We start from the raw sequence: 14,248 nt of genomic DNA, 5'->3' as shown, positions 1-14,248 counted from the left end.
ATGATGGGGAAAAAAAAAAAAAAAAAAAAAAAAAAAAAAATCATTATTGTGACAGGCCTACACACAAGAGGAAAAATAAAACCCAAGAAGACAGAAATCATAAATCACAAAGTAATAAAGTATCAGCAACCCACAATCCCAACAAAATGCCAAAGGTCTCCGCCAGTCACCACTTTCAATACTTACCGACTGGCTTCGAGGCATGTTTGATGAATTCTGTTATAAGAAATATAAATATTTCAGTGAGTTGTCTGTGGATATTATGCATCATACGTATATACTGTTCTAATATTTTGCATGTGTTGCACTATAAGATAGAAATAGACTAAAACCTAATTAGCTGAACAGGTGACCATGTTTAATAGGTAGGTTTTTGAAAAATGTGGTTTGTCATCAATTCAGCACATGTTATTCTTGACTGTTGGCCCATTACTAATATGCCCTCCCACTGGGTTTGCCCTTGTTAAATACACCATAATACAATTTCACACACCAGTGAAGACGCCATATTGTACGGTCTCAATGTAATGATCTCCCATCATTTCTTGTGAACATCCCTAAGAACTAAAAGCACCACAACAAAAAGTGGATTTAAGCCACCGTGTGCAAACTGGCCAGCTTCAATAGGCCTTGGCATCTATTTTACCGATCTTAAACACCATTCCTACCCAAGACGTTACTTTGATGATGGGGTCTAAAACGTTGGCCAATGAGCTCAAACAGGTTGTGCTATACGGTTTGAATTCTCATCCTCAAACCTTCCACGGACTCTTTCCCCCCGTCGATGGAGGCAGAGAAAATCCAGAACAGGATGAGATGAAAGTTATAACAATTTTGCATAGAACAAATTTGCAGGGACCCTTCTCTCTAACATGGCAAGTGGACGTAGACCATTTAGCAAAATACACCCCAACATCACCCGGCAACAGGAAGGCCCCTTCAATCGACCAGTTCAAGTTTTCCCCCTTAAAATATGTCACTCAACTTAATGCTACTTGCTCAGACAGTTCTCGTAAGGAAGACGTTTAATAATAAAGTGGCCAATGTCCAACATTTATAGCGGGAACTCTCAGTAAGTTATTTAATCTTTTTAAAGGCTTTGCCATAACTATGGATAGTCACAAACCACGTTTATGTAGCGATGAACTGGCGTTGTGGGTAAGAGTAATATTGGCTGTTAAATAATTTACCATTTGAATACTCTTTAGCAAAAAATGATTGAAAATAACAGATATTTATAATCAAGTTAATATTTCTGTCACTAATGGACTGGATAAGAACTCATATGACAGACGATAAGATGTATTAGTCCACCATCCTACTTGAATATATCACGTTTGCTACCCTGGAGAAGTAATCAAACTGCGGCAGACTGCTATGCGAATACCTATAAGTGACCCAGCATGAATATAAGTAAACGAGAAACATAAACTGTTGTCTGAAATGGATGCAGTTAGCTGGGAGCAAACGCAACGCTATGACAAAAGAGTTTGCTAACTGATAGCATTAAGTGTTAGCATGCGTTAATTGTCAGCAACAAACCTTGGCTCTCCCTGCTTCTACTTTCCTTCTCCGTTCATCTTCATCCATGACTTGCTTTGAATACAGCCGTCAAAAGAATAATATACATGTCCTAACAAAATTGTAAAACACAAAAGACACAATCTAAAAAAAACTTAGCTGAAACAAAATCTTTGAACCTCTTAGATTCAACTGTCAACAGATAACATTCAATATGGCCGCCAAGACTGTTCAACTCCGCCCTTATCGAGTTTACTTGAATAAACGGTCCAATGAAATCGTGACGTTCAAAACCTTACGCCAATGGAATTTTTGTCCAGTTAGTTATTAACTGGACGAAAATAAGCATAAGCACCGCCTATCATGTCCATCAATCAAAGCTAGAATGTGGCTGACCAATTAGATTCCTGCGTCAAGCTGGCATTCTTGGATTGACATCCCCTTTAACCAACCAAATTCAGTAATTATCTGTCCCTGTGTTTTGAATGTACAGAATCTTTCACTGAGGAGTTTCCAGTACGGTTTCCATCCTGGGCAACGACGGTGGTCTTTTAATCTTGTTTTTGTTTTATATTGTTTTGTGGAATGCTGTATTTTCAGAAATGTCACATCATTTGTTTGTTAGTTTGTAAGACAACATATTATAGAAACAGACGAGGAAGAATTATAGCAGTATTGCCCCTCTTTAGAGCCCCCTTCTGGCCACGGTAGTCAACATGTAAACTCATGGAATAAATACACCCCTTGAATTTGGCAAAGATTTTCCGTGCTATTATGATATCCACCGATTGCATTTACGTTTATTTGTTATCGAAGTTGGTGGCGTCTCAGCTACATAAGACGTATTCTGTTTTTCATATGTTGCACAATCCAAGGACACCGCAAGTGAGTGCAGATCTCGGAAAAAGTATACATATTACTAAAAGTCAAACAATAAATGTCAGTGGCACTTAGCTTTGGGGCAAGAAGTTTGATTCAATTTTCTACAGGACTTCACAATAAAATAAAAGTTACCGCCCGAACAGGGACTTGAACCCTGGACCCTCAGATTAAAAGTCTGATGCTCTACCGACTGAGCTATCCGGGCTCTGCGACATCAACGCACTATTCGCAAATTAAATGTGCTGTTGACACGACGTAGCAGGTGAGAAAAGGTATATAGGGATTTATCTTAATCCTAAAGTCATAAATAAATCGTAGCCCAATAGATAAACAGTCAATATAATAAGCTTGTTTATAAGTTTACAGTCTACACACAAAATGATTGCTGTGTCTTTAATAGATGAATTTACAATTGTACAAAGTAGTATTATACAGAATCTGCATAACACAAATCGACAGTAACCACTAAAATTTACTGCGCTGAATCCCTGCATCGTTCATCTTTGTATTCGTTCAGAAGGATGACAGCATTTCTCAATCCCAATCCCATTCCCACACTTAGTGCGGTCGTTAATCACACGCTTGATTCCCAACATGGCACATCTCTTTGATAAATAAAATAACTTAAAAATGTATATAAGAAAATGCACAATCGAAGTCAAGTGGAACCCTCTGCATTAACAAATTATTAAAGTGCATAATTCGTCATTTAACAAATTGGCTTACTGATATGGAAACAGAGAACTGTCATGCTGTGATTAGTTTGCATGTGGTGATCTAGTTTAAACTCTTTAGAGGAATGCGTAGGTGATGTTCATGCACTTGCATTTGGGGCCTCTTTATATGGCAGAGAATTAACATTACGTGGTTAAAACAGCCTCCCTTTTTTAACTGAACCCTTTAAGGAAGTCTATTTAAAACAAATTAACGGTAAACAAGCAAAAGTTGGATGACATCAGATTAAAATATGTTTAAATATAGCCTCTCTTACGACACATCAAGGAATGCTGGCCTTGCAGTTGTGAGAATCTGATCATTTCAGTACTCTTCACAGTGCATGTGTGTATGCAGAAAGCAGCTGATCTGTACAATTTACCTTTTAAACACAAATCTATCTGAGCAAACCGAACCAGATTTAGGGAAAAAGGTTTGAGAACTTTTTAGAAAATTCACTTCTAAAGCAATAAATGCAGAGAAAATTAAAACAAAATGTAATTTAAAAGTAGAAGCTGAATGTTTTCGTCACTTGAAGCCCTCGGCTAAAGAGGCAAAATGCAAATCACAAGGTGTAATATGCATTCTCCTGCTATTTAGCGCAAGAACAGATATACACAATGAAAGTCCGTGTGTAAGCCATTGTTCATTTGCACATGTTTGCCAAACTGTTGGCATCACACTCTTCGTGGAGCAACATTGCATGCACTTTCATTTTGCAATCCTTTGACATTGTAAACATGTTAATTATAAACATGTGATGTTCCTTATGGCTACAAGAAATAACTTGATCCTCTAGGTCCTCTTCCAGCCAGATGTTTACCCTGTCTGCCTGTTTAGGCATGTAAAAAAAGTCATATAATGATTTATGGATGTCATAACCCGGATGATTTCACTACTTGAGTGTTTGAAGGGATTGCCATGAAACCCCTTACACAGTTCCATCTTCATCTGTGTGAGGATTGGGTCGTTCCAGGGGAAGGGTTTGGACAAGGATGAGGATGCGAGTTTGAATATCTGTGGAAGGTAGGCTGCAGATATCTATTCACATGGCTTGATTATGCAACCTGAAGTGACAAAAAGAGAAGCATATATATCCATTACCTTACACCACAAACAAACAAAGTAGCAATGTTACTCCTGTCACACACAAAGATCATTCACCTTGTGTATGCGAGGAGGCATTTCATCCTCTGAACTCTCCTCTGGAAGAGGCTCGTGGTGTTTCGGTGCTGCTTGACCGTCCTCTGCCCACCCACCCATGGGCACACGGGCCAACCTTGAAACCTTTCCTCCAGCAAAATGGTCTGAAAACCAGACGCAAACACAAAGCGATTCACAAAGATCAAAACTGAAGACAGATTTGTATCGCACCTGTTGAGCCAAACCCCAACTATGAGAAACAACTATAAAACAACTGAGGATTCTTCTTCTGAGCCAGTGTGAGATCCGCTGAGATCGAAACTCTAGGGTTAAAGAACTTCTATTGTTTTTGCATATTTCCCATCTTTTTTCAAGGTATTGCATCTTTGAAGGAGTAAGACTCATTTGTAGGGATAGCAATGCAACACGGAGTGCACACCCACGGAGAGAACAACAAAACATATTGTGTTAAGTTTTAAAAAGCAATAATGTTCCAAAGAAAAAAAGACACCTGTGGTGGGTCCACTGTGGCGCCGCTGACTGCTGCTCGGTGGCTTCGCCCCTTCCTTGCCAGCGGAGGTACCGCTGTAGGCTGAGGCTGAGGTTGGAATGGCACTTGGACTGGGAACCGTGGTGGGGAAAGTGTGTGAGCGTGGGAAGTTTCTCGAGCGAGTATTGGGCTCGCTCCTTACTTCATCTGGGATGCTGTCGCTGCTTTCATCGCTCTCCCGTCTGTGCCACGTGTGACGGGACAGCTCGGCACGAGACTGCTGCTTATGGAGCTTCAGGAAAAAGAAAAAAAAAGGGCAGTTGAATGGGCTGATGAACAATGTTCCCTCTAAGCTGCGCGCCTGTGCAATCGCGCGCATTCTCAGCGCACAAGAAAATCTATGCAGCGCATAAAATAAAATTCACCATAAACGTATTAATTAATATCTAATACTAGACCTAATCTAATCTAATTAATTAGACCAATGATGTGTTTTTCGCAGTGAGTGACAGGTGTTCAGTCAATGATACGGTTTACTTATGCTATGCAGCCAATCATAGAATGGATAGTGCTTTCATATGTGCCCTGCCCATACGCGCCGTGCAGGTTAGCTAGCTAACAACAGTGCTGTGGAGTTAAGAGACGCAACCCCTTATCATGGCGAAACGAATGGGCAGCGCCAGCGACACATCCACTCACCAAGCCAAAGTAAAAAAGAAATGCGGTTCTTTTAGGATGGAATGGCTGTCTGAGTATGTGCAAATAGAAGAACAAGAGGTGAAACTGGGTGACATTTTTTCTTTTTCGAGTGAGAAAGGTCTACTCTGCAAAACATGCAGGCTACAAGCATGACTCTTCCCATGGCCAAAGCATGACTCTCATATATAACATATAACATACTACACATCTCATGAACAACAAGATTTTTGTCTTTTTCATTTTAAGTGGGCCAAATCGCGTATATTAAAAGTAAACTAATGAAAATTGCTGCTGTGATTTGATTCTTTTAATAAGCCATGTAACTTGCTATGATCCAAGATTTTGAACAGGTGTGATGCTGGTGTGTGGCCATAGCGTGCACATCTGATGTTGCTCAGTGGTCCTCAGTGTGCTCAGGGAGCTTGTGTGTATGCCCAGACAAATGAAAAATTAGAGGGAACATTGCTGATGAATGTCAAATACTCTCAAATATTTCACATTACAAACACACACAGATTTACCTCGTGCATGTAAAGTGCATGGATGCTCATTTCAGTGGAGGCATACTCTGACAAGACCAAACTGGTAAACTGACCCTCCCACGCACTGCTGCCTGAGCTCACAGTTCGGGCATCGGTCCTTATGGGAAGACAGCAAAAATGAAGAGAAAACACAACACCAAAAGGAGGGGATGAGAAAGGTGAAAAACTAAAATCTAAATTTTGCATTTAAAATTGCAATCAAATCTGTTTTCATCCGGCACCCCATTAAGACGTTGTAGCCTTAAAAGGGCGCCGAGGCAATTCAGAGAGGGCGTCAACTTACCCAGAACCTGTCATTGCTTTGCTGCTTATATCGCCGGCTCGATGAGCAGCACTCAAACTGCCTCTCAGATGAAGACTGCTGCTGATTGGGGAAAGAGAGCGCAAGGCAGACGCTCCATCGCTTAGACCAGCTGCTGCGTGATTGGTCAAAGAGCTGTCGCGGCCAAAATGTACAGAAGCCAGTGTGGAGGGGCCTTCCATGAGGTTTGCGACAAGACTTCTTGGCTACAAGAAAGAGAGCGAACAAGAGAGTAAACTCAATTTTGAACTCTTAAGGGGTAAGATATGACCGCTGTGATAGTTGGGCACGAATCCTAGTGCATCGCCCTACTTCAGACTCTGACAAGGAGGGCGAATGTGTATCAGCCCCTGTGGCCTCTCTGTGAACTCTTTCTTTCAACTGGCTGATGAAGTGAGTGGTCTCTAAAGGAGGCTGCCAGTGGGGGTTGGTGATGGCAAAGTGCATCAGTGATAACTCCGTCTTCCCATCTTCAGCTTGTTGGTAGATAGACGCCTCCGTCTTCCCCTCTGACATCCACTACAGAACGAAGATCAAACACTAATCAATCATCTGCAATACCAGCCCATACATAAGTACTTGCCTGCAAATGTGTGTTCAACTGCGAGTCAGTCCCTTACCGCTGGATGTCCATGCTGCCTGATGTCCATCTGGGCAAAAGAGCAGGTGTCTCCAACCCCTACGACCTCCACAGTGAAGTTCCTGAAGAAATCAATGATCTCCAGAGACTTCCTCCTCAGGCAGAAGATGAGGATGATGGGAGTCACCACTGGACTTAGTAGCTCCTCTAGAATGAACACCTGGAAGCAAACGAGTGAAAAAGTCGTAAGCACACAAAAAGTATTACTGAAATGTGTTAAGAAAAGGACAGCAGAGGGTAAATCTTCCTACAAAAATTGGCACTGAAGCCTTCACCATTTCTGTGGAAAATCCAGGGCAGAAAACTGTAATATCACTAGTCTCAGTGAGATATGAATGCAAATAACAGTGAGTCCATTAGTGAAAAATGCAGCTTGTACTCAGACAACGTTCTATTGAAAAGAAATGTAAGTATTAAATGGATAAAATGTATTAAATGTATAAAAAACTTAAATGTCAGTAGAATTTAAGAAAAGATATGATAGTATAGTGGAAGCTTTTTAATGGTGGTACTTTGATCAGAGCTGCACAGGTTTTGATAATTTTACTGATGACTTGGTTGCATTCTACTGTCAATAAGTCATATATTTATGCTGGTGTAACTTATATGATGCTGCTATCACATGTAACATGTGTTTTACAAGCTATTTAATTCAATATATTTATTTTTTTACTCACTGCTTTGTACTGAAAAAGCTGTGAGAACTGGTCTCGGGTCTCATATCTATGTGCATTGCCCTGCCAGTGGTCAGGCATGTAGTGGATATGAGCCAGGATGACCCGCAACAGCTGCTCAGGACAGAACACCATGTGCTTATCAGGAATAAATGACCTGAGGAGAGTCACAGATATGAGGCCAACAAGTTCAAGTCAGTAATTACAGTTCCGGGCAGCTTTAAAAGAACAATAAAGAAATAGCTCATGGTCGATGACAAACATGTTTTCTACTTGCAACTGACCTTTAAACACATCAGTTTTATAAAGATGGAATATATTTGTGGAAAAACAGTGATTTTATTTCATACATTTTGTTCATAAAGTTGCAGTGATTAGCTTCAGCGAGCCATTCTAATGGTATAATAAAAGTAATTCAATTGATTATGACCATGTGGATATTGATAGATGACAATAACTGGGATAAAGCATTGCGCCGTTTCTCACCTACACACTGTGATACACACTCCAAGCAGCGTTATTGATGAGAGAACATGTTCCACTGCGAGAACATCCTCGTCGTAGATTGTTAGGGCGATGAGGACTGCTAGGAGAGACCCCGCGAAAAAAGCTACATTTTTGGCAACCACTGTCAGTAGAGGTGAAAGGAAACAGTTCATGTACTTGGAGGCAGCCTGGAAAAATGCAAACAGGTGACAAAGAGAGAAACAATGAGGAACCCGGCATTAAAATTAACTCTGCAGACAATGAACGAGTGCACGGCCGTAACATAAAAAGCATAACACAGAACGATCTCAGTATTAGGGGTGGGTATTGGCAAAGAAGTCACGATTCGATTCGAATCACGATTCACATGCCACAATGCGATTCTATCACGATGCATCACGATACTTGAATTATTGCGATGCATCTCGATGCATTGCGATATTTTCACTGAACATACTTAACTCATTGGCTGCCAGCCATTTTCAGTGCAGAGACACCCATACAGCCAAGTGTTTTTCAGTATTTTGACTGATTTTCCAAGACCCACAGAAAAGTGTGTGTTATGACTATGTACACACCGAAATTACCAAAAGAAAGAGTAGACTCTCTTGTTTGATCAGGAAAAAAAAGTTTGTTTCTACCATTTTCAGTCCTTTAGTAATAGACAGTAGAACATAGGTTGGTTTCACCAAAAACAGCTGTTTTTGACCAAAAAAAAAAAATGGAGAAAACAAGCTTTTTTTTTGTGCAAAGTGGCACTGCTGCCACCTTGCATTTTGCCAGTATATTCTCTGTTTAGTGTTTCCAAGCCTAAGATTTAGTGACGAACTCCGCTAGATTGTCCCCCAGCCCGCTCCGTTAAAAAACGCAATTGACGTCTATAGACGTCAATGGCACCGAAAGAGTTAAAAAAAAATACAGCCATTACCAGTGGCTGACTGGCTGTGTATGATCTGGATAGTGTCTTCAATTGATACATAACTCAAAGCAAATCAATTCATAACTGTATTTATTGAAACAACTTTTGGAGGTATTGCCATTAAAACAAATATTACTGGACACAAATATTACTATTACTGGACACACTCATCACAAAAAGTGCATAGGATTTATAAAACTTAAAATAACAAAATAGGGATGATCAGTACAGACAAAAAAAGTGCATAGGCTTTATAAAACTATAAAAATATATATATATATATATATATATATATTGCAAACATCCCTTGCAGCGAAATGTATCAATTACATGTGTCCTATCATTACAGGCATAAAAAAAAAAAAATTATTTTATTTATTTATTTTTTTTTAAAATCGATACTTGGCGTCCAGAATCGATGCAGTAAATCGCGAAAATTAGAATCGCGATGCATCGTCATGACAATTATTTTGCACACCCCTACTCAGTATTGGTTAAATTTGCATTACCTTGTTTAAGATTACTCTGCATCTCTCTCTTTATGATTTATGAAAAAGCCTGATTTATGGTAAATGGGCTGGAAATGAGGTGATGCACTGACCTTGTAGCCTTTGCTGAGGCGTGACATGAGTTCGTGGTCGAGCTCATTGAAATGACGCAGGTAACATCGGCCATAAAGAGACCAGCATCTCGCCCCCAAAGAACCAGGCTCTCGCTTGATCACCTATATGCACGCACATGAACTCTACTGTCATGACTGATGAAAGCAAAAGGAAATTGTCAAGAGTTTTGATACGTGTGTGAGCCATTTACCTCAGTGTAACTGAAGAAGGCGTAAAGAATCTGCCACACAAGAATGACTGGACACAGCAGCAGATTGGCAATGCCAATCCACAGGATACGAGATGCAAGTCTGTCTGCAAGCTCAAGCCTGTTGCCTCCTCTTTTATACTCTGGTTTCAGACTCCATTCATTCTCAAAAAGAGAACCTACAGATAAAAGAAGAAAGAAAACTTCTCACAGGCATGCGCAGAGATGGTAAAGTATATGTGCACATATGTAAGCACACCATAGATCATTAATCCTTTGCAAGACATGGGCCTGTAAGAGATAATCAAAGCAAACACACACTTCAAACACACCTGGCCCCCAAAAGAAGATGAGCTCAAAGTTGTATTTTAGACCCCGGGTGTAAAACACACACTCCCCAAGTACAGGAAGCCGAAAGCGAACAGGAAGGAGTGATTTATTCACCATGGCAACCTAGAAAAGAGCAGGAAGAAAGGTTTGGTATGAGGTCACAGCATTTACTTGAGCTTGAAATGAGCTGTGTCAAGCAGCTCAGCAGCTCAGCAGTCACATCAACATAACATGGGAAATGTACGCACCATGTAGTTTTTGAAGCGGAGGATGCGGTGGTAAATATCAAGCTCTGTCAGTTCTTTTTTGTGGATGCATATCTGGTGCTCCTTCTGGATCTCAACTATCCTGGCCTGAACTTCCTGCCATGTTGCATAGGGAAGCTCTGACTGGAGCACAGAGACACATCGTTTGTGAATACACCAAACGTTAGTGGGTGTATTTAATGTCAACACAGCGAGCTTTCACATGAACAACATCCTGCTAAAAAAGAAAAAAATAACAACAAGCTGACATTCACTGGTCTGTCTCACCATGGTCATCTTCAGGGCATTGATGTAGAAGGATTGAATCTCCCAGTAGCAGCAAACATTGTAGATGAACTTGACTAAGCGATGTAGCCAAAACACCCCCGAGATGGTCAGCACAAAGATCATAAAGGCATTGTGTCGGATACTGGGGGAGGAAAAATGTACTCGTATCATTCGCAGACAAACTCTATATTCAGCATCGTTGACAACAGTGCTTTAACATAGATAATGGAGCTGTGGTGCAAATCTACCAAACACAGCAACAAACTCACCGCGCACTGCAGACATCCATTGGGAGGAATGCATCAGGCAAGGTGACTTTAGATGAATCAGTGTGATTTACAAACTTGTTGGCAAAGAGGACGTCATAATCCACACAGTTAGCTAGGAACACTGTGAAGCCAACCACAAACAGCAACTGGCTGCACAGAGAGAGGAAAAAGGAAGAGGCAGATAGAAGGAAAAATAGAGAGGAATGGAAAGCATGAAAGCATACGTGTAAGGGGCGTTAAACACCACAGATGCAAGTCATATAGGCTACCAGAAATCCTAAAAATTGATATTTATGATGGATTATATACATACACCAGCTCAAAGAACTCTGCCATTAGCATGCAGGTGAATCCATTCTTCTGGTGAAGGTTATAGACGTAATGCAAATTAAGGAAAATTGTGAGTGCAACAAGAATCTATTTCAAAATCAGAGACAGTACAGTTTCAAAACACAGCACTCAAGCAGTCCATGGCAAAATTATATAAAAGGATATTCTCTGGAAAAACAGGTCCAGGTTTTCTATGTGGTGCCACTGGGCTGAAAAAGATTAATTTCAGATCAGTACAGATGCTGTTAGGCAACACGGGGGTGTGCTTGTGTACGAGCCGGTGTTTTTGTTTGCGATTTGTGTGTGCGCGCCTTACATTTGGTTCCTTCAGGCACATGCATCAACAGGTTCTCCTCTCCAGGGGGAGAATCACTGTAGGACGCTTCCAGGCGCTGGTACTCTGTGTCAAAGTGTGCCATAGTGACAGCTTCACCGTCTCACAGAGCAGCCACTGCTACAGACTGGAGAGATGAGTGGAATGAAAGACGGATGAGAACAAGAAGAGCAGTGTTAAAAAAAATAATAATAAGGGTTTACACCTTAGGTTTACATTAACGGCTGATTGTAACACTGTGCATGTTGGAGGATACAGCATTCGCGATTCTATTGTTAAACTCAACATTTCCTGACCCTGCCAAAGAAAGATGAACAGTTAGTATGAGTATCACAGCAGTAACGCGCTGAGATTCTTGCTGACAATGTGGATAAAAACTAGGCATCCTCAACAACATCCTCACTGTCCTCGTTCCATACGCAAACATGCACACACTCGAGTAGCTTCACGTAATACACTCGAATAAGAAATTAAAACATAAAAAGTGTCAGAACCCTACATTTGCTTAGTTTCTGTAAAACATGGCCAGGGGAAGCATTTTGCAATGCTAACAATTGTGGAGTAATCCTATAATACATGCCCCTGTGACTAAGAAACTAAAATCGACAGATAAAATTAAACTACGGTAAAACTATATATACTGACAAAGGTTCTGTCTAAATGCCTGGTTAAGTTACAGCTATGACATACACACTCAAGAGCTTCTGGGTTGATGATAATACAACAGGAAGTACACAAAGCCACGAATGGCATTCTGATTTTGCCTTGAAACTATAATTAAATTGAATTTTGACGAGGAAAAATAAAGACACAAGTCATTAAGGAACTACAATATTAACTGTAATAAAAAAAACAACTACTCCCTCAGATTAGCATTCTCATACCTCTCGTGAGCCCTCATATTCAAGGCAGGTGAATGCAGAAATTCAGACTTCCATCCATTTTAGTACAGTGCGTCCCGTGCATCTCTGGTGGCTGCTCAACATTTCCAGCTGCAAATAAATGAAATATGTAGAAGATCTCTTTTTTTTCTTCTTAAAACTGCTGCCTTCTTGTCTGACATCAACACAAGACAGTGACTAAGAAGGCAGTGTTTCACTGCAACAAACACAACAGCACAGAGCTAAGGCCAGTAAACGTCACGGATAACTGCATTTTGGCGAGTGGTTGTTCGATAATATTAATTATCTGTGACACATCAGCTTACACAGTTAACACAGAACTGATTCAGATGGGTGTTGTTTTCGTGTTTTGACATGAAAGGCCCGCCTCACTCACTCACCAAAAATATGTCACCTCCTGAATCCCGTAGCATGAAGTCAAGCCGTCTGATTCTCGTGCCTCCACTGTGTCGGTCTGTAACAGTGAATGTCTGGAGATTTATCTATTTTTCTTGATAACTATTATTTTCGTTTTCTTCGGCCTTTCTCTCGAAGTCAGGCACGAGCCAGTTTCATTTTCGAAACAGCTAACAATGTGACGTATGTCACGGCTGACGGACAGAAGCTTTATCTAATCAGAAAAGGATTTCGCTGGCGTTGAAAAGAAATAGCCAATCAAATGTGAACAAAGGCGGGCCCAGAGTGTGTTGCTTTGTAGCTGACACGCCCTGTTATGAGCGACTCTCCCTCACTTCTTTATGTTCTTAAACGACTATTTACCACCACCTTCTGGTAGTTTTGTAATACTACAACAACCAGAGACGTCGATAACTGTCAATATAAGCGTGCGAGCTATTCATAATCTCAAGTCGGGTGGTGGGGGGAAGTAATGGCACTGTGAAGATCAAGTTTTTTATTTGTCCATTGCCTTGAATACCATCCAACCAGCAATGAGAGAAGCCACTCATGTAAGCTTAAGAATCTTTATCTGGGAAACCCCCTGTCTGATGTAGTGGTTATGAATATCAGAGCAACACAAGCGACTTTCCTGTTCACCATACACCTCAGATTCTCTTTACAACTCTAAGTCATGCCACCAGCAGAAGTTCTCTGATGACTCTGCAAGGGAGGGTGTATTAGAGATTTACCATTTAATTTGTTGGTCAAGTTTATGAGGTAATATTGCTGGAATAATCTGCTCCTCAATGTCACCAAGAGCAGGAAGATTTAAGTCAACTTTTGGAAGGACGTGATCTCTGACTAAGCTGATTAACATACATCTGAACAACAGACTAGACTGGAGGACATATGCTCTGTACAAGAAGACTATGAGCAGACTTTGTTTTGTAAGGGAGCTCATCCTTCAATGAGTGCACTGAGATACTGATCTATCTGTCCATCTATGCATCTATCTAACCATTTACAGCTGATGTAGCCTTTACAGTAGCAGAGAAGGTAAACTAGACTTGCAAAAATAAAAAAAGGCTTAACAAACAAACTATTCCACCACCATAAAAGGATAACAAAGCGATCAATTGCAAGATTATGAGAAATGTATGCCCGCTTGAATTAAAGCATATGGGGTTTAAAACAAAAAGGCTCAATGTTGCCCGATATCTGCACCTCTCAGGTCCTATAACCATGTGTTTCATTGTCCATGCTGCTGCTAAAGGATTTACATTGTCTCTTAGTTCTTATTTAAATGTGCACTGTATATCAATGAGCATACAGTTAATTAGGTGCAGGAGCT

General features: G+C 40.6%; 2 protein-coding genes and 1 non-coding gene across 10 annotated transcripts in view; all 3 read right to left on the bottom strand.

Moving 5' to 3' along the window:
• Window positions 1–1,734, bottom strand: part of pcnt (pericentrin) — a 34,974-nt gene extending 33,240 nt beyond the window's left edge. For 4 of the 6 annotated variants that reach the window (XM_075448401.1, XM_075448402.1, XM_075448405.1 and 1 more), the window contains exons 1-2: window positions 1,543–1,734; window positions 187–216 (exon numbers count right to left, since the gene is read on the bottom strand). In XM_075448401.1, the coding sequence (XP_075304516.1) occupies window positions 187–216; window positions 1,543–1,590 (78 nt within the window). In that variant the 5' untranslated portion in view covers window positions 1,591–1,734. The remainder of the gene's footprint in view (window positions 1–186; window positions 217–1,542) is intronic. The other 2 variants (XM_075448404.1, XM_075448406.1) reach the window with 1 other exon arrangement.
• Window positions 1,735–2,535: 801 nt separating this feature from the next.
• On the bottom strand, window positions 2,536–2,608 carry trnak-uuu (transfer RNA lysine (anticodon UUU)). The gene has a single exon. It is a non-coding gene; the product is annotated as a tRNA-Lys (tRNA).
• Window positions 2,609–2,782: 174 nt separating this feature from the next.
• Window positions 2,783–13,105, bottom strand: atg9a (ATG9 autophagy related 9 homolog A (S. cerevisiae)). 3 transcript variants are annotated; one of them, XM_075447771.1, is made up of 20 exons: window positions 12,900–13,105; window positions 12,502–12,609; window positions 11,600–11,744; window positions 11,449–11,492; window positions 11,267–11,331; window positions 10,954–11,103; window positions 10,685–10,826; window positions 10,400–10,540; window positions 10,154–10,274; window positions 9,825–10,000; window positions 9,613–9,735; window positions 8,093–8,280; window positions 7,610–7,763; window positions 6,913–7,092; window positions 6,605–6,811; window positions 6,275–6,498; window positions 5,971–6,088; window positions 4,772–5,042; window positions 4,282–4,424; window positions 2,783–4,184 (listed from the first exon to the last, which is right to left on the bottom strand). In XM_075447771.1, the coding sequence occupies exons 3-20, from the start codon at window positions 11,700–11,702 to the stop codon at window positions 4,176–4,178; spliced, it is 2,559 nt and encodes an 852-aa protein (XP_075303886.1). In that variant the 5' UTR covers window positions 11,703–11,744; window positions 12,502–12,609; window positions 12,900–13,105; the 3' UTR covers window positions 2,783–4,175. The 3 variants fall into 3 exon arrangements, with proteins under 3 accessions (XP_075303886.1, XP_075303887.1, XP_075303888.1); XM_075447772.1 differs by lacking the exons at window positions 12,502–12,609; window positions 12,900–13,105 and having other exon boundaries at window positions 11,449–11,487; window positions 11,600–11,707; XM_075447773.1 differs by lacking the exons at window positions 11,267–11,331; window positions 11,449–11,492; window positions 12,502–12,609; window positions 12,900–13,105 and having other exon boundaries at window positions 11,600–11,689.
• Between the last annotated feature and the right edge of the window lie 1,143 nt (window positions 13,106–14,248).

Source organism: Odontesthes bonariensis, chromosome 17 (assembly GCF_027942865.1).
Source record: "Odontesthes bonariensis isolate fOdoBon6 chromosome 17, fOdoBon6.hap1, whole genome shotgun sequence".
NCBI classification, from domain to species: domain Eukaryota; kingdom Metazoa; phylum Chordata; class Actinopteri; order Atheriniformes; family Atherinopsidae; genus Odontesthes; species Odontesthes bonariensis.
Note: the sequence above shows the minus strand (reverse complement) of the source record. Positions and strands in the feature narration are given on the sequence as shown.

What these genes read in the sequence shown, in the direction of transcription:
- atg9a (XM_075447771.1), bottom strand. Translation starts at nt 11,702, where the DNA reads ATGGCACACTTTGACACAGAGTACCAGCGCCTGGAAGCGTCCTACAGT. An exon ending in CATCTTCTTTTGGGGGCCAG is followed by an intron (nt 10,001 to 10,153) that starts GTGTGTTTGAAG and finishes TTTTATCTGTAG; the next exon opens with GTTCTCTTTTTGAGAATGAA. An exon ending in GCCTCAGCAAAGGCTACAAG is followed by an intron (nt 8,281 to 9,612) that starts GTCAGTGCATCA and finishes GCATTTTTCCAG; the next exon opens with GCTGCCTCCAAGTACATGAA.